This window comes from Oratosquilla oratoria, chromosome 40 (genome assembly GCF_046742065.1).
Source record: "Oratosquilla oratoria isolate Oo_2021 chromosome 40, ASM4674206v1, whole genome shotgun sequence".
Taxonomy (NCBI): Eukaryota; Metazoa; Arthropoda; class Malacostraca; order Stomatopoda; family Squillidae; genus Oratosquilla; species Oratosquilla oratoria.
Window position 1 is genome coordinate 26,699,361 of NC_134816.1, and position 18,325 is coordinate 26,717,685.

Sequence of the window (18,325 nt, forward strand, 5' to 3'; positions counted from 1 at the left end):
GTCATCAGTTACCCTAGCGGTGGAAAATGTAACTACGACATTGAAAAGTTCGTCTGCTACCAGGAACTTTTAAGATCATGCTCTTTGGATAAAATCAAGACTATTAAATGCCAGAAACGTGCATTTTAGTGCTTTAACTTCTTCTAAGTTATATTTTCATACATGAACTAACAAAAATTTAAGAAACCCAAAACAAATTCGCCTCGTGATGTCACAACATTTAATGGCGCGTTATTTACATAAAAATATCCTAACATATTACTTCTATGGATATTGGATTGACCTGTCGGTTGGTAGTTTTTCTACTATATTCGATTAAAGAGTCCTTAACAAATTATTCTAACAAAATACATATTATGAACATGTAAACTGTATCAGGACATTTCAATTAAATTTCTTCTCTTGGGAAAAAAATATAGTAAAATTTCTCAGCCGAACCCTTAGAATCTTGAGGTCATTTGTTTTGATTTGCAGGTTCCAAGATGGATATTTAAGCGTTTTTTATATATATATATATATATAGTTGTTCATTTATATATCTTATTTATTGGTATATTCATATATTTATCTATTGATTTGGTTATTTATTTATTCATTCATTTATCTATTGATTCGATTACTTATTTTTTATTTACCTGTTTGCTTACTTATTCATGTATTTATTTACCATTTATTCATTTTGCCTGGTTGTCTTCGTATGTCTATTAAAGAAAATACAAAAAAAAATCCTTCTTGGGAAGAAGGAAAAAAATATGACTGCTAGCTGAGAAATATCTACAACGATATTACGATATTAGTCATAGGCGACGAGGGTGAGAGGTTACCTGTAAAAGAATTATGAATATAAATTTGCGACAAAATAATATCACTCGATATTTTCTCAGTCTTCTTTATTCCCTTCACTCTATGCTGAGCCATTTGACTGCTGCATATTCTAATCTTGGGCGGATCAGGGTGTGTCTGTATCGTGCACCTTCGGATTAAACAAATATCACATTGTGGGCACGCCGCCATCTTGGTTAGTACTGTTGGCTAGTGCATCGGAACGACAATTAAGAGTCGACTAGAATGTCCTGTCATATTCTAGTTCTGTGGATGGTGGCTTCAGTTCAATAAATGCAACAACCTTGATGGAATATCCTGACATTCTGACAGTCCGTTAACGTTATCAATCCGAATGCTATCATAATGACGCCCACTAATGGTATTTTATCATGCAAGAGCTTATGATTTCTGTAAAAAATTAAGGGTGTTTTACAAGATTAGATACGATATATTTATTTAATTTCTATGTTTTAACATAATTTCTGTTGAACATGAGACATTTCCATTGAATGTATGACGAATCTTCAAATAAAGTTTGTAAAATGATTGCATAGTAGTATTCAATTAGTTTAGAGGTCTTAAAGGAGCTTCAATAAAGTATCGGATTTTGTATAAGCGAAAGAAAGGTCCGTCTAGCCCGAGCTGAAATGTTTTTCATCCAGTGTTTATACTCGGTTATCTCTAGACTCTTTTCATGTAGTGTTACTAGCAGATTACTTTGGTTTTACACGTTATCGAAAGAGTTTATGGAATAATTTGAGTAAAAACGCATTCACCTTTGTTGTGTACTCCCCTATACTTTACTAAAATGACGTAGATAGCGACAAAGCAACTATAAATTAAGAGTCTTAAACGGAAATTTCTACCAAGTGACAGACATCGAAATAGGTAAGTTTATAGTCATTATTAAATGTCAGCTGGTATATTTTCTCTTACTCAGTTGTCATCTTTAATTTATGTCGTCATTGAACACACTTAAATCCTGTTTGTAGTTTGCAAAGAAGGATATTGATTTGTAGGTTTTTATTCCTATTTTCGGGTCCCGGAAATCTGGAGTTGTGAAAGTTGAACTAAACTTAAACAAATGTATGCTCGTTGAAATACAAATTAGACGCTGGTGAAAATAGATGCACGTGTGTAATTAGTAGACAGTCAACATACTTAGGATAATATGAGGAAAAAAGCATTAAAACAGTGTAGCAGAATAGTATTGGCTGGTACCAGGTTTTATTGCACTTGCATTTCATTTTGTAGTAATGCAAATGGTGTTACTTTGTAACACAAAGTGGTATTGTTTTAATTGTTAACAAAGTAATCTATTGGCTTTGGGCGCTCTTGCAGCAGACCCATAGGTGGTTATTTGCAATATTTTCTGGATAGGAGCAGAAGTCACTCAGAGTGACAGTCAAAGAAGGGTAAATGATCAGATTATTGCCATTGCAATATTAACAACATTATAACATACTTTGCTCAGCCATTATATCACGTTGTGGTAGATTCTGTCATATTGGAGCAGTCACTCTCTGTGTGTAGTTTCCATTGCAATTTCTTAAGTTCTGAAAAGATTGTTAGGTACTTTTTTCTTAGCATGCATGCAAGGACTTTTCCTTGATTTATTATTGCTTTGAGATTTCTCTGTATTGTTGAAGATTTGTTTGCAACACTTTAACATCACAAATAAATAATTTTTTTATGACTAGATATGACATATTTGGACGTAAAGGGGGGAGTGAGGGGTTTTAAAGGATGTAGGAGGGAAGGGTGAGGTCATGCTTGCCAATACCAATAGAATAGGGAATTTTTTTTAGAAGGAACGCTTACGGGCTATAGCAATAGAAAATTAAATATTAATTTTGAAAATAATAATACATCAATGTAATAAATATTTTTCTTGGTGGAAATCAATACCAGTGAACGTTGCTAAAACCTATGCAGAAACGAATGAAGTCGCATTGACTCCTTCAGATGCCATCTTTGTTTTGATAGATTCGGAGGTTGGAGATAATGACAACCCTGATGACCTTTAGAATTACAGATACCACATTACTAAGTGCAGGTTAGGTTAGGTAAGATAGGTTAGGTTAGGTAGATAGGTTATGTTAGGTAGGATAGGTTATGTTAGGTAGGATAGATTAGGCAGGATAGGTTAGGTTAAGTAGGTGGGTAGGTAGGTAGGTAGATAAGTTAGGTAGGTTAGGTTAGAATAGACAAATTCTTCATACTTTAATTTCTTTGACCTCTGCCTCTACCAAAATAAAGATGGCGTCTCAAGCAACTGAAGTGGCTACATTTGTGTGCTTATATCTTTTAGCGGCTTTTTCTGTTATTTCCGCCAAGAATAGCATATATTACACTGATACATTATACATACATATACCAAAGGCTATTTTCCCCCCTTACATGGGAGGTAGCCAAAAAGAAAAAGGCATAGAAACCACTCCCATCCATTCCATCCCCTACATAATACACTCCCCTCCACTCTCTTCCCTCCCTCACATCTTGGCACCTCCTGGATGATGGGTCATCCCTGCATCCTGTCCACTGCCCAGGGTCAGAAACAGTGTCGCAAGACACAGCACATCCACAGTAAGGCCGCTTCATTAATTCGGCGACCCCCCCTCTCCTTCCCCTCATGCAGAAAAGGAGAAGACTGTGAGAAATCGCTTCGGGCTGCGTCAATTTATTTCTCATACATACTCCCTCCCCCTCTCCTCCCCCACCCCCTCATGCATCACAGCATCATCCATACACAACCCTTATCCATTCACCCCTATCGCCTGTCCTCTCCTGTCCTTCCACAACAGACTTTCCTCTCTTTCATAATGCCCCTTTTACCCCATCCATCCATCTCATCCTAGGATGCCCCCTCATATTCACTCCTCCCACCTCTGCCTTCCACACCTCTTTTACTAATCTTTCTTCACTCATTCTTTCCATGTGTCCAAACCATATTAATACTCTTTCATCAGTCCTATCTCCCAACTCCCTTTCCACCCCAGCTCTCCTCCTCACCTCCTCATTTCTCACTCTATCTAGCCTAGTAACTCCTATCATACTTCTCAGACATTTCATCTCAAACACATTCAAACTCCTTCTCTCTTCCTCTCTTATGTTCTATGTTTCTGCCCCGTACAGTGCTGTCAGCTCAATCACTCCTTCATACAACCTCTAAGCATCCATTCCCAAATGTCTTTTTCTCATTACACTTTTTAATCCACCAAGACATTTACTCGCTTCTCTCAATCTACATTCTACCTCCACCCCTACTCCTCCCTTTTCTGCCACATTCGCACCCAAGTATCTAAAACTATCCACTTCCTCTAGTCTCTCTCACTTAATACTCACTTCCAGCCTGCTGCCACTCTCTCTCCTTGTATATCGCATCACCTAACTTTTGCCCAGCTTCCTTCTTTCACACATCTTCTCAAACTGTCACTAACTTCCTCAATCCCTCCTCTGATGCTGCTACAGGTGCAGTGTTGTCAGCAAACAACAACTGGCTTATTTCCTACATATCTCTATTTTCTTTAACCATCTCCAACCCCTGACCCACTACCCTTGCATTTACCTCTCGCACCACCCCATCCATGTATAGATTAAACAGCCAGGGTGACATAACACATCCCTGACGAAGTCCCACCTTTACCTCAAACCATTCACTCTTTCCATTTCTAATCCTAACACAAGCTGTACTACTCTCATAAAAACTCTTGACGGCTCTTAACAGCTTTCCTCCTATCCCATATATCTGCAATACCTCCCACAGTGCCTTCCTGTCTACCCTGTTGTAAGCCTTTTCCAAATCCATAAAAACCCAAAAAACATCCTTACCTTTTCCTATAGCGTTCTTACATATGTCTTGCCACAAAAATCTGATCTACACAACCCCTACCTGTCCTAAAACCACACTGTTCCTCACCAATTAATCCCTCTGTTCCTTTCCTAATCCTCTCAATCAAGACCCTCCCATAAGCCTTCCCAACTACACTCAACAAGCTGATCCCTCTGCAATTACTACACTCACACTTGTCCCCCTTTCCCTTGTAAAGTGGAATGATACAGGCACTCCTCCAGTCCTCTGTCACTCTTCCCTCTCTTAAACAAACGTTAAATAACCTCACCAGCCAGTCCACCATAACTGTACCTCCTTTTTTCAGACATTCTGCATGGCATCCATCCAACCCAGGTGCCTTACCTGGTTTCATCATCCTAACAGCTGCTTTCACTATCATCTTTCCCTATTTCTTCTCCATTTTCCTCACTCATCACTGTCATTTTCTTAGTGGTTCCCACTGCAACTACCTTTCCCTCCTTATCCTCTTTCACATCTAGCAACTCCCTAAAATACTCTGCCTACCTTCCTCTCACTGTCTTCTCTTCCATTATCATCTCTCCATCTGCACATTTTTTTTTCTTCTCTACTTGATTTGCCTCCTCTTCCTCTTTTAATTTCTTTCCAAAACATCTTTTTATTACTTTCAAAAATTTGTCATACTCTTACCCCATTTCACATCTGCTCTCCTCTTTGCCTCCTTTATCTTATGCTTAACTTCCCTTCTCTTTACTTTGTACCTCTCATACGATTCCCTCGTTCTAATTTGTAGCCAATCAATGAAAGCCTGTTTTTTCTCTTCTACACCCTTCTTTGCTTCCTCATCCCACCATTCACTACCCTTCCTTCTATTTCCTCCCGCCCTCCTTGTTTAACATACCATCTTTGCACACCTTATGACTCCCTCCTTGAACCATCCCCATTCCTCCTCCACTCCTAGTTCTACTCTATCCTTCACTCCCTCTGACTCCAAGTTCTACTCTATCCTTCACTCCCTCCCACTTCTCTCTCAGCTTCTTATACTCCTCCTTTTTTTTCTCATTTAAGCAGTTCACTGTAAGTACCTCTCTACCTTCTGCCCTTTTCCTCTTTCTCCATCTGTTCTCCACTCAACTTACTTTCCAGAAAATGATCTGATACTCCCCCACTCTCTCCCCTTAGAACATGTACATCCTTAACTCTTCCTACCATACTCCTGGTCACCAATATAGTCCATTAACGCTCTATCTGCCACTCTTCCATCCACCACCCTCTCCCAAGTGTACTTATGCTTGACTTTCTTCCTAAACACTGTATTTGCTATTATCAACTCTCTTTTGAGACACATCTCCACCATCAATTCTCCACTATGATTTTTACCTGGAACTCCATACTTCTCAATCACTCTGTCTATTGGTTCGTTTCCTACCCTAGCATTAACCCCTTCGATACGATGACGCCTACATAGGCATCATGCGGAGCAAGTGGGTACGCGAGGATGCCAATGTCGGTGTCTTGATTATATTTTTTGTAGTCGTACCTGCGTGACCCCCATACTCTGTAAACTAGCTTCATCATATTTTCTATGGTTATCAAAATTCACGGGTGAAAGAGAACGAGCTATATAAGCGGTAACTTTATTTTTTATAATGCGAGTATTATGACGCAACATCGCACGTCTGGCAGCTAACGCTGCCTGCAAGATTTTGGCCCATAGTGAAGGGGTTAAGGTCTCCCAATACAACTACATTGACATTTCTCCCTAATCCCTCTATGCACTCATCCAAAAAGCCTCTCTTTCCTCTACACTCTTCACTACCAGGCCCATATGCACTTCCATAAACCCACATCTCCCTTCCCAGCTTGATGTATTATAGTTTACAAAATTATTTGATTTTCTATTGCTATATTGCGTGGGTGTGCACTTCAAAAAATTTATTGCCAATATTATAGCAACCCTAAACATGTAGTTTCACAAATTTACATCTTTGCTGTAATCTATGCATACATGAATATATAGATTTATGATGTTGCTGCTGCCATGTCTGATCAGTATTGTAATGTATCCTAACCAGACCCAGGATAGGATAGGTGTTGCCAGTGGCATGCAGAGGTTTGGGGATCCCTGGGGCCAACTCCTTGGTTGGATTCCCTAAAGATTCAAGTATAAAGCCTAGTTGGATTCCCCAAAGATTCAAGTAAAGCCTAGTACCAAGAAATATGTAAACACAGATGAAACATTTAATGAACACTTTATTTGATTTGTGCTGAATGGCCTACCGGCTCTGGTGCTTGGCCTTAAAGTAAAAAATTCCATAAATCAATCGGTCAATCTTTATTTGATTTAGATATAAATCAACTAAATTGATTAAGTTCTTTTCCTTTTAAATGATCTGCCCTACCCTGTTGGGATGTCCAGGGCCAACATCCCTTCAACCCTTCCCACTTAAAAAAAAAAAAAAAAAAAAAAATGGTGTTGCCATAAGTTGGTAGGCATTTTAGAAATTTTTTATTTTATATATTGTCTTGGAAATGGAAAATTCAAATTCAGGTGGGGAAAAATAAAACTACAATAACTGTTTCTGATTTTGTTTGGTGTCAGAGCGACATTGATATCTGTGTCTTAATTTCTCATTAATGTTGATTAGAAACTAAGCATTTGAAGAAAACTTTACAGAGAAGACCATCATTATTTTGTGAAAATATTTACCTTTGGCTCAATATCATGTACACGTGTTGTTATGATTTACATGAACTTGTTTGGATGAAATAAGGGCTTCTGTATAACATTGTCATCTTGTATTATTAGTTTCCACAAAAACTGTGAAATTTACACACAATGTTTACTTTTGAGCTCAGGTGTTTTCAGATGGAAATTTGTTTTTTTTATCACCTTTTGCATAGATTTTTATTTTATTTATTTATTTTTTTTTTTATGCATCTTCCAGTTTGCTGGAAAAGGGAGGGGCTTTGCTTAGAATAACCCATATGGGCAAAGGTACAATTGCTTGCCTTTTCTACTGCTTTCAGGGATGTTTCTTATCTTTTGACCTATCTAAATGTACCAAGGGTCTCCTTCCCCTTGTAATGTAGTCGCCACTGTCGGCTCTCACTCACTGATGTGGTAAGTCCCTCCCTCCAGTTGTTATCTTCTGTTTGGGGGAATCAAACTCCAGATTGTTCAATATCTTCTCTTCGGATTTAGAATACAGCGCACTCTCCGAAGTTCTTCTAAGGAATCCCCCAAGAGCACATATACAGGATCCTATGTGAGCTTTGCAGTGACGTAGTGATTTTCTTAGTTCAATGATCTTTAACTTTATATTTAAGATCCTACCCAAAGGGCATGATCTTGCATTCATTAAACAGCGAAAATTTTCTCCTCCACCCTTTCACCAATCAGATTCTTTGTTTCAAGCCTTTACGGCAATATTGTTTACTTAGAATAATATCGAGTCTCTGCAGAATTCTTACTTAGGTTACAAAGGAATGTCATTTCAGCAATAAGTAAATGTATTTTGAGCTCCTGAGCCTAGCTGTTTTATTACCTACACAAAGTGGACTTTGGCAGCTTGCTCGGCTGTTATTTACAAACAGCCTACCTATAAAATGCAACAACCTGTCTTCTGCCCCTCTTTCTATGCCTCTTACAGTAAGGGAGGTAGTCAAGTCAAAGACAGGCACCCACTCCCACCTAATCCATGCCCATGTTTCCCTATCATCTTAGCTCATTATGGATGAAGGGTCATTTTTGTCTTCCCTACTGCCTGGGTCAGAAGCAGTGTAGCAAAACACAGTACATTCCCTCCCAAGAAAGCACAGTTACCCTTTGATAACTTTGATAAATAGATTGAGGGTTTTGAATGTATAATGGATCTAATTTTCCTCCAGCTGTGAATAGAGGAAGTCTACACTGTCATTCAAGGAGCCTTGTCAAAGTCAAATCCTGTTAATATTTCCTGTCTAAGGAGGGAAAATTTTCCACTGTCAGTACTGTAAAAAGAAAAAAAGAAAAAAAGAAAAAAAAACTCTAACACTTAACATCCTATTCTACACCACTTACCACTTAAGCCATACTCAGACAAGAACACACACACACACACACACATATATATATATATATTTTAATTTCTTTTGCATAATGTTATCGTATGTTTCTAGGAAGCTGGAGAGAAATGCAGCCGTTTGTAGACATGGATGAGTGTCAGAGGGACACGCCATATTTCAGGTGGGTTTAGTTTCCAAAGACTAAGGTTCAAGTATAATAACATGGTCTAAAAGTTACCTTATTCACTCCATAATATATAACTGTAATGAACAACTTTCTGCTCACATGTAACAATGAAATTTTATTAGATGACAACCTGAGACCAAAGTCATCTCATTAAATCTGTATTTCCATGAGATAAGAATCTGTATGTATATATATATATATATGTGTATATATATATATATGTGTGTATATATATATATGTGTGTGTGTATATATATATGTATATATATATATATATATAAATGTACATATATATGTACATATATATATATATATATATATATGTACATATATATATATATATATATATATATATATATATATATATATGTATATATATATATATATATATATATATATATAAAGGCATAGAGTAGTTTCTATGCCTTAATTTTTTTTTGGCTACCTCCCATGTAATAGGGAAAAAGCCTTTGGTGTATGTATGTATATATATATATACACTAAGGCTTCTTCCCCCCTTTAGGGAGGTAGCCAAATCAAAGGCATGCACCCACTCCCACCCATTTTACTCCTGTCCACCACCCTTGCTCCCCGCTTATCGTAGCTCCTCATGGATGAAAGGTCATCCATGTCACCTGTTCACTGCTCAGGTTGGAAGCAGTGCAGCAAGACACAGCACATATGCAGCAAGACACAGCACATATGCAGCAAGACACAGCACATATGCAGCAGGGCTGCTTCACTTGCATGGCTCATGCGGAAAATGAGAAAACGGGGAGAAATTCCCTTGGGATGCATCAAAATATCATCCATACACAACTATTCTCCACTCAACCCTATCTTCTCCCTTCCTTGCTCAATAGACATTCTTCTCTTGCAGAAAGCCCCTTGTATTCCATCCATCCATCTCATCCTCTGTCCTGAGGACCAAAGACATCTCAATAAATCTGTATTTTCATTAAATTAGAATATAGAAAAAAGGGTAGTAATAGGTACATGTACTATGAGGTGGTGCTGATAGCTTGTCATAAATAATATTGATTAATTCGCTGTTGTTTCAAGTTCTACCAAGTGGAAGACCCACAGTGGATGGCAGTGGTCCTCAAGCTCTCCCATAGATCTCTCAAGCAAGGGATGTTGGACTGCTGTGTGTGTTGATTTATTTTGGAACTGTCACCAGCTTATAGTACAAGGGAGGTTGTCTCTAATGATGTGAAAAGTTGGAAGAAGTACAGTCAGAGTTGATAGAAGGAGATTTTGGGTTAAATTCGGAGACTGCACCACTACACAGAGGTGATACTATTGACAGATTTTGAAAACAGGTGGGGTTAGTCTTGTAGGATTACTACTTGCAGGTACCTGTCATTGATCCCTCGTGTAAAATCAAAGCTCAGCTTGTACCAAAAAATAGTTGCAAGGAGGTATGAAAATTTCTTGTGTGCATATGGATCATACAAGTCAAGAGTGCTTAACCACAGATTCTGATCTCTTGTATGGTATCAAAACTTGTTTCAACTTGTACATGCCACAGGCCAGATATATTTTTTGCTTTATTTATATGAAACGGTCTTGCTGTGGATGTGCTGTGTCTTGTGACACTGCTTCTGACCCAGGGCAGTGGACAAGATGCAGGGATGACCTGTCATCCAAGAGGTGCCAAGATATGAGGGAGGGAAGAAGGTGGAGGGGAGTGGAGTGTGATAGGGACAGAATGGGTGGGAGTGGTTTTTATGTCATTGTTTTCTGGCTACCTCCCTTATAAGGGGGAAAAAGCCTTTGGTATATGTATGTATAAGAAACCTGAAAGCATCATTAACCTTTTTTTTGTGTATTCACAGGCAGTTGCTAGAGTTGAACGAGAAAGATCTAGATACTCTGGAAGGGAAGCTGGATAAGGTAAGACTATCAATGGTAATAAGTGTCTTTGAAGTATCAGTGGATATTTAGTCAGAATAGTTTAAATGTACTTTGACATTTGTGTAATTCAGTAATTGGGTGGAAAGGGCCTATTTGTTTATGTATGGTGATGTGTCATTAGCATTTGTTAATATTTGAAAATATTATTGTAAAGGGATTATTGGATTTGTATTGATAGTTTGCATGGTTATCAATTGGTAGGTGTAAAATGATGTACCCTCACTTGTTCTTCCTTGTATGGCATGTCAATTTTAGATAAATTTCATTGGTGAATACAGACTTGAAGTGTGGATGCTTATTTGCAGGTGGTGAGGCAGTGTAAGCAGATGGTCACAGCTGGCAAACAGTTCAACCATGAACAAGAGTGAGTCACTATTACAGTTATCTTTACCTTCGTATGTGTTACTCTTTGTAACTTAAAAGGTTAGACCACCATCATGAGCCCTCTGTAATGTGATTCTCCTAGTCTGTTGTGCCTCTCATTTTGAAAACATTTTGATGTAAATTTGTACAGTTGCACAAATTGGTCAATTTAATAGTTTTGGTTTATATGTAATGATAATAGTATATATATATATATATATTTTTAATAATTTTTTTGTATGACCATATTTAATCTTTCATTAAGTTGTGAAAGAGGGGAGTGGAGTGTATTTAGGGATGGAATGGGTGGGAATGATTTTATGCTTTTTTCTTTTTGGCTACCTCCCTTGTAAGGGGGAAAAAGCCTTGGTATATGTATGTACCATATTTAATACATATAAACCCCCCTCCCCCCACTCTTACTGCATGGAATATTTTTTTGTGATTATGTACATTATACTTTAATATGAAAGATACCAAATACACAAGATAACTATGGGTAGTGAGCATTGTAACCGTTAATGGTTGTGGTGACATAAGATGGACTTAATGCAGGCGAAATAAACTCCAAACTGGAGTTTCTTCTATTTAATAAAAACATTCTGGGGCAAAATATAACAGACTATATATGGGCCGTTTGGGCAAAATACAGTAAGTGCTGGGCCTTAACCTCCGGCACATCTGCGTCTGGCAGGCACTTAACCTGGCCACCTCTGGCCGTCTGGTAGGTTCTTGACCAAACCAGCTCTGGCCTCTGGCAGGCTCTTGACTTAACCAGCTCCGCTGTCTTGGTGTCATAGGTGTCACTAGTAAAGGGGATTAGTGGGTTGTGGTAAGTGAAAGTGTTAGTCGCTCTATTGTTAGTTATTGGTGTTAGTTCTATAGATAGGGGTTAGTCGTATGGTTGGTGGGTGTGGTTAGGCATGGTATATATATATATATGTTAGCTTACGGGTAATGTAATTGGGGCAGGTATGATAATGGGGGTTTAATGGGTTTCTCTGGTGACATTAGGCATCTTCTTGTGGCGACATCCTGTTGTCTTTAGGTAGTGCGGGGGTTAGGCGCTTTGTTCTGGGAAAGCGAAATCAGCAAGAGGGGAGTTGCTCAACACATGTGCCATGTCGCATGCGTGTGGATCACGTGCATGGTAGGTGGAGGTTAGTAATGGTTACAGTATGACCAGGAGCTTTTTGGTGTGTAATAATAGATGGTGGTGGTGCTAATGAGTTGCATTGTTTCTGTTAGTATGAAGTGGATTTTTTTTTACAGGCAATGTAAAAGTCTTCCTTGTGACTCCTTTTATATGATTTTGTGACAGCTGATCGTCTCTGATGTTCTTAAATCCCGTTCCTCTTTTGCTTGTGTGGTTATTTCATCTTCCATTTTGTAATGTCTCGACAGTTTATTTTTATGCTATAGTATTGGTTAAATCTGAGCAAATTTGTTTTTACCTGGCTTTTAACTATATACGTAGAAAGGGGTCTTAATGAATGGGAAGACCACACAGCATAGGGTGTGAATTTTGGTCTATTTATCTGTCTTTATATCAAGAGCCTTTTCCCCCTGATAAGGGAGGTAGCGAAGTCAGAGGCACATACCTACTCCCACTCATTCTAGTTCCCTCCGTCACCCTTTCCTTCCTCTCATCTTAGCTCCTCATGGATGGTGAGTCATCCCTGTATCCTGTCCACCATCCTGGATCAGAAACAATGTATCAAGATACAGTACATCCACAGCACAGCAAAGCACAGCACTGAATTTTGGTTGCAACAAGAAAACATGAAGATTTCCATGCTGAAGAGGGGAACTCAATTTTTTGAAAAATGTGTGCTAAGGTTTTCTTATTTTCTTCAGACAGTTTCTGAATGTGCTTTGGGACATCTCGGGTTATTTCCGGGAGGACACAGCTGTGCAGTCGTCCATGAATAAGCTGCTGCATGCTCTGGCAGAATGCATAAAGTACCAGGCCATTATTGTTGACCAAGCCGCTAGATGCATAACCAAGAATCTCTCCAATTTTATCAACAAGTAAGTTATAAAGGTTGTTTTGATGTGTAGTGTTTTTTATTTTTCTATTCAGCCCTTGAATATACAGTATGAATTGTTAGTTATAGATTTTTTAGAGAAATTTTATTTAGAGATTTTGGAGACAGGGAAAAGGCAAGTGATAGGTGTGAGTGGAGAATGGTTGTGGGTGGAATATAGAGTTGTGAATGGAATATAAATTGATCTGGCCTGAAGGAATCTCTCCTCGTCTATTTTTGCACAAAGGGAGGAGGAAGAAAGGTTGCTGTTTGAATGAAACAACTGGTCCTGTTGTGGTTCTGCTGCGTCTCATTGCATTGCCGCTGATTTGGGCATTGGGCAGGGGACAGGAATGCCCTTCATCCACAAGAGGCTGAGACAAAAGGGAAACAAAGGATGATGTTGTAGAAGTGGGATGGATGGATGGATGTAGGTGTGTGCCTTGGCTGGCTGTAAAGGATGAATAGAATTAGTTGTGGATGAAAGTGTACAATTTGAGTTAGTTGAGCAGTGGGATTTTGTAGGAGTTATCTTCTACAAAATCCCACTGCTCAACTAACTATGGGAGTGGGTGCATGTCTTGGCTAGCTACCTCCCTTATAAGGGTGAAGAAGTGAGTGTTTTTTATTATTATTCCTAGCAATATGAACTTATGTTTGAATACGGCCTATTTTTCCTACAGTGAAATCAGGAACACAAAGGACCTGCGGCAATATTTTGAACGTGTTAGTGGAGAGCTGGACAATTCGCTGCAGCGGGCCTCGAACGTCTCAAAATCGAGAGTGCCAGAGACTGAGGAGATGAACAATTTACTCATTGCTACACGGAGAGCCTTTCGACACACTGCCATTGATTACGTTCACGGCATTTCAATGGCACAAGGGAAGAAACGTCACGAAATTATTGAGGCGGTAAGTGTTCTGTTGTTGGCATGCCCTGTTTTATGCTGTACTGTGGGCACAATCACTCCATTGTATAGTTTTCTCTCTGCCGTCATACCTATATATCTATTTCTTATGACATTTTCCATTTCCCTTGGAGATTTTACAAGCTAACCCCCCCTCAAGCACACACACGCCACTGTACCTCTCCATTCCCTGCTGCATGTGACCTCAAATATTTAAAGCTCTCAATTTCCTCTTGCCTCCCACTCCCCCAATTTACCTCTGAAAAAAAAAAAAAACTGCTCCACCACCAATTGCCCTGGTCCACCCCAGTACCACAAGCACCGTGTCATTCACAAACAATGACTCGCTCACCTCCTATCAGGAATTTGAGGCTAGGTATGATAAAGTGGAGATTAGGAGATGGGAAACAACAAGCATTGCTCCTCTCCTGTGTATTTCAAGTTGGGTAAATACACACATGCCGAAGAATCATAGACATGTCATACCACTCTGGTACAGTCCCTTCTCCTCGTCCTCATGCCACTCATTCCCTTCAGTCCCTACCTTCATGCCAGACCTTCCTGACTGCTCCTTAACCTCCCCCCCCCACCATCTCGTACATCTGTGACACATCCCACAGTGCTTTTCTATCAACTATCCTCTCACATGTCCTCTCCAAATCCACTCTCTTGCACATACACATGCACAGACTTACAATTTATTGAGGTCAATAAAAGTGGCATTTGCCTATTTGGATGAGGAAATGATAGAAAAAAAAAACTACACTAATAAGACCAAAACTTGAGTACACAGCAACACTATTGACACCCAGTACCGAAAAGAATATAATTTTTTTTAGAAAGAATACAAAGAGCAACAACAAAACTGGCACCAACTCTTTCCAAAATGACATATGAACAAAGACTGTCCAAATTAGAATTACCAACTCTGGAACAAAGAAGGGAAAGAGGGGACCTACTAACTCTCTATAGAATTATGAAGGGAATGGAAATCTTAGATAAGAATGATTTATTGAAATGGGACAATGGGAAAAAACAAGAGGACACGAAAAGAAAGTAAAAAAAGATAATTACAGAAGAGATCTGGGAAAAGAAAAATAGCTTCCCACACTGAGTGATAGATACTGGGAACAAATTAGACAAAGAAACAGCGTGTGCAAACACTATTCAAGATTTTAAGAAAAAACTTGATCCTGAGACATACAAAGATGGGTCACCACAAGCATAGCTCCCTTCCCATATAATACAGCTAGGTAAATACACACCCTCTCTCTCTCTCTCTCTCTACTGCTCTCTCTCTCTCTCTCTCTCTCTCTCTCTCTCTCTCTCTCTCTCTCTCTCTCTCTCTCTCTCTCTCTCTCTCTCTCTCTCTCTCTCTCTCTCTCTCTCTCTCTCTCTCTCTCTCTCTCTCTCTCTCTCTCTCTCTCTCTCTCTCTACTGCTCTCTCTCTCTCTCTACTGCTCTCTCTCTCTCTCTACTGCTCTCTCTCTCTCTCTACTGCTCTCTCTCTCTCTCTCTCTACTGCTCTCTCTCTCTCTCTCTACTGCTCTCTCTCTCTCTCTCTACTGCTCTCTCTCTCTCTCTACTGCTCTCTCTCTCTCTCTACTGCTCTCTCTCTCTCTCTACTGCTCTCTCTCTCTCTCTACTGCTCTCTCTCTCTCTCTACTGCTCTCTCTCTCTCTCTACTGCTCTCTCTCTCTCTCTACTTCTCTCTCTCTCTCTCTCTACTTCTCTATCTCTCTCTGTCTACTTCTCTCTCTACTTCTCTCTCTCTCTCTCTCTACTTCTCTCTCTCTCTCTCTCTAAATCTCTCTCTCTCTCTCTCTCTACTCCTCTCTCTCTCTCTCTCTACTCCTCTCTCTCTCTCTCTACTGCTCTCTCTCTCTCTACTGCTCTCTCTCTCTCTACTGCTCTCTCTCTCTCTACTGCTCTCTCTCTCTCTACTGCTCTCTCTCTCTCTACTGCTCTCTCTCTCTCTCTCTCTCTCTCTCTCTCTCTCTCTCTCTCTCTCTCTCTCTCTCTCTCTCTCTCTCTCTCTCTCTCTCTCTCTCTCTACTGCTCTCTCTCTACTGCTCTCTCTCTACTGCTCTCTCTCTACTGCTCTCTCTCTACTGCTCTCTCTCTACTGCTCTCTCTCTCTCTCTCTCTCTCTCTCTCTCTCTCTCTCTCTCTCTCTCTCTCTCTCTCTCTCTCTCTCTCTCCCTCTCTCTCCCTCCCTCTCTCTCCCTCTCTCACCATCTCTCTCCCCCCACTTCCTCACTCCCTCTCCCACCCCTCCTCTCCCCTCCCCTCCCTCTCTCCCCCCCACTTCCTCACTCCCTCTCCCACCCCTCTCTCCCCACCTCCCCTCCTCTCCCCTCCCCTCCCCTCCCCCTCCCCTCCTCTCCCCTCCATCTCCCCTCCTCTCCCCTCCCCCTCCCTCCCCTCCCCTCCCCCTCCCCCTCCCTACTTTCCCCTCCCCTCTCCCCCTCCCCTCCCTCCCCTCCCCCTCCCTCCCCCATCCTCTCCCCTCCTCTCCTCTCCCTCCCCTCTCCCCCTCCTCTCCTCTCCCCCTCCTCTCCTCTCCCCCTCCTCTCCTCTCCCCCTCCTCTCCTCTCCTCCCCCTCCTCTCCTCTCCCCCTCCTCTCACCTCCCCTCTCCCCCTCCTCTCACCTCCCCTCTCCCCCTCCTCTCACCTCCCCTCCCATCCTCTCCTCTCCCCTCCCCTCCCATCCTCTCCTCTCCCCCTCCTCTCACCTCCCCTCCCCCTCCTCTCACCTCCCCTCCCCTTCCCCTCACCTCCCCTCCCCTTCCCCTCCTCCCCCCCTCCTCCCACCTCCCCTCCCCCTCCTCCCACCTCCCCTCCCCTCCTCTCCCTCTCCTTCTCTCCCTCCCCTCCTCTCCCTCTCCTTCTCTCCCTCCCCTCCCCTTCCCCCTCACCTCCCCTTCCCCCTCACCTCCCCTTCCCCCTCCCCTCCTCACCCTCTCCTTCCCTCCCTCCCCTCCTCTTCCACCCCTCCTCTTCCACCCCTCCTCTTTCACCCCTCCTCTCCTGTCCCTCTCCTCATCCTCCCCCTCTCCTCATCCTCCCCCTCCCCCCTCCCCCTCCCCCTCCCCTCTCACTCCCCCTCCCCTCTCACTCCCCCTCCCCTCTCACTCCCCCTCCCCTCTCACTCCCCCTCCCCTCTCACTCCCCCTCCCCTCTCACTCCCCCTCCCCTCTCACTCCCCCTCCCCTCTCACTCCCCCTCCATTCTCACTCCCCCTCCATTCTCACTCCCCTTCTCCTCTCACTCCCCCTCCATTCTCACTCCCCTTCTCCTCTCACTCCCCCGCCTCTCCCATCCCCCGCCTCTCCCATCCCCCGCCTCTCCCATCCCCCGCCTCTCCCATCCCCCGCCTCTCCCCTCCCATCCCCCTCTCCCCTCCCCCTCTCTCCTCCCATCCCCCTCTCCCCTCCCATCCCCCTCTCCCCCTCCCATCCCCCTCTCCCCCTCCCATCCCCCTCTCCCCCTCCCATCCCCCTCACCCTCTCCCATCCCCCTCTCCCCTCCCATCTCCCCTCCCATCCCCCTCTCCCCTCCCATCTCCCCTCCCCTCCCCCTCTCTCCTCTCTTCCTCCTCTCCCCTCCCCCTCTCTCCTCCTCTCCCCTCCCCCTCTCCCCTCCCCTTCTCTCCCTCCTCTCCCCTCTCCCTCTCCTCTCCCCTCCCCCTCTCCTCTCCCCTCCCCCTCTCCTCTCCCATCCCCCTCTCCTCTCCCATCCCCCTCTCCTCTCCCATCCCCCTCTCCTCTCCCATCCCCCTCTCCTCTCCCATCCCCCTCTCCTCTCCCATCCCCCTCTCCTCTCCCATCCCCCTCTCCTCTCCCATCCCCCTCTCCTCTCCCATCCCCCTCTCCTCTCCCATCCCCCTCTCCTCTCCCATCCCCCTCTCCTCTCCCCATCCCCCTCTCCTCTCCCATCCCCCTCTCCTCTCCCCATCCTTTCCCCTCCTCTCCCCATCCTTTCCCCATCCTTTTCCTCCCACTGCCTCTCTCCCTCCCCCTCTCCCACTCCCTCCTCTCCCCTCCCCCTCATCTCCTCACTCTCCTCTCCCTCCTCTCCCCTCTCCCCTCTCCCTCCTCTCCCCTTCCCTCCTCTCTCTTTCTCTCTCTGTTATTTTTTCTTCATCATTTTCTGTCTTCTTTTTTCTCTGTCATAAATAAAACTGATAAGGACCATAACCATGACATAAAAAAAAAAAATGCCTTGAGTATTGATTGA

At 42.4% G+C, this 18,325-nt stretch overlaps 1 protein-coding gene across 3 annotated transcripts in view; it reads left to right on the forward strand.

Moving 5' to 3' along the window:
• Positions 1–1,465: 1,465 nt before the first annotated feature.
• Positions 1,466–18,325, forward strand: part of CenB1A (Centaurin beta 1A) — a 48,563-nt gene continuing 31,703 nt past the window's right edge. For 2 of the 3 annotated variants that reach the window (XM_076177407.1, XM_076177408.1), the window contains exons 1-6: positions 1,470–1,713; positions 8,798–8,864; positions 10,709–10,766; positions 11,093–11,151; positions 13,008–13,181; positions 13,861–14,089. In XM_076177407.1, the coding sequence (XP_076033522.1) occupies positions 8,812–8,864; positions 10,709–10,766; positions 11,093–11,151; positions 13,008–13,181; positions 13,861–14,089 (573 nt within the window). In that variant the 5' untranslated portion in view covers positions 1,470–1,713; positions 8,798–8,811. Of the gene's footprint in view, positions 1,714–8,797; positions 8,865–10,708; positions 10,767–11,092; positions 11,152–13,007; positions 13,182–13,860; positions 14,090–18,325 lie in introns of all 3 variants that reach the window. The other variant, XM_076177409.1, reaches the window with a different exon arrangement.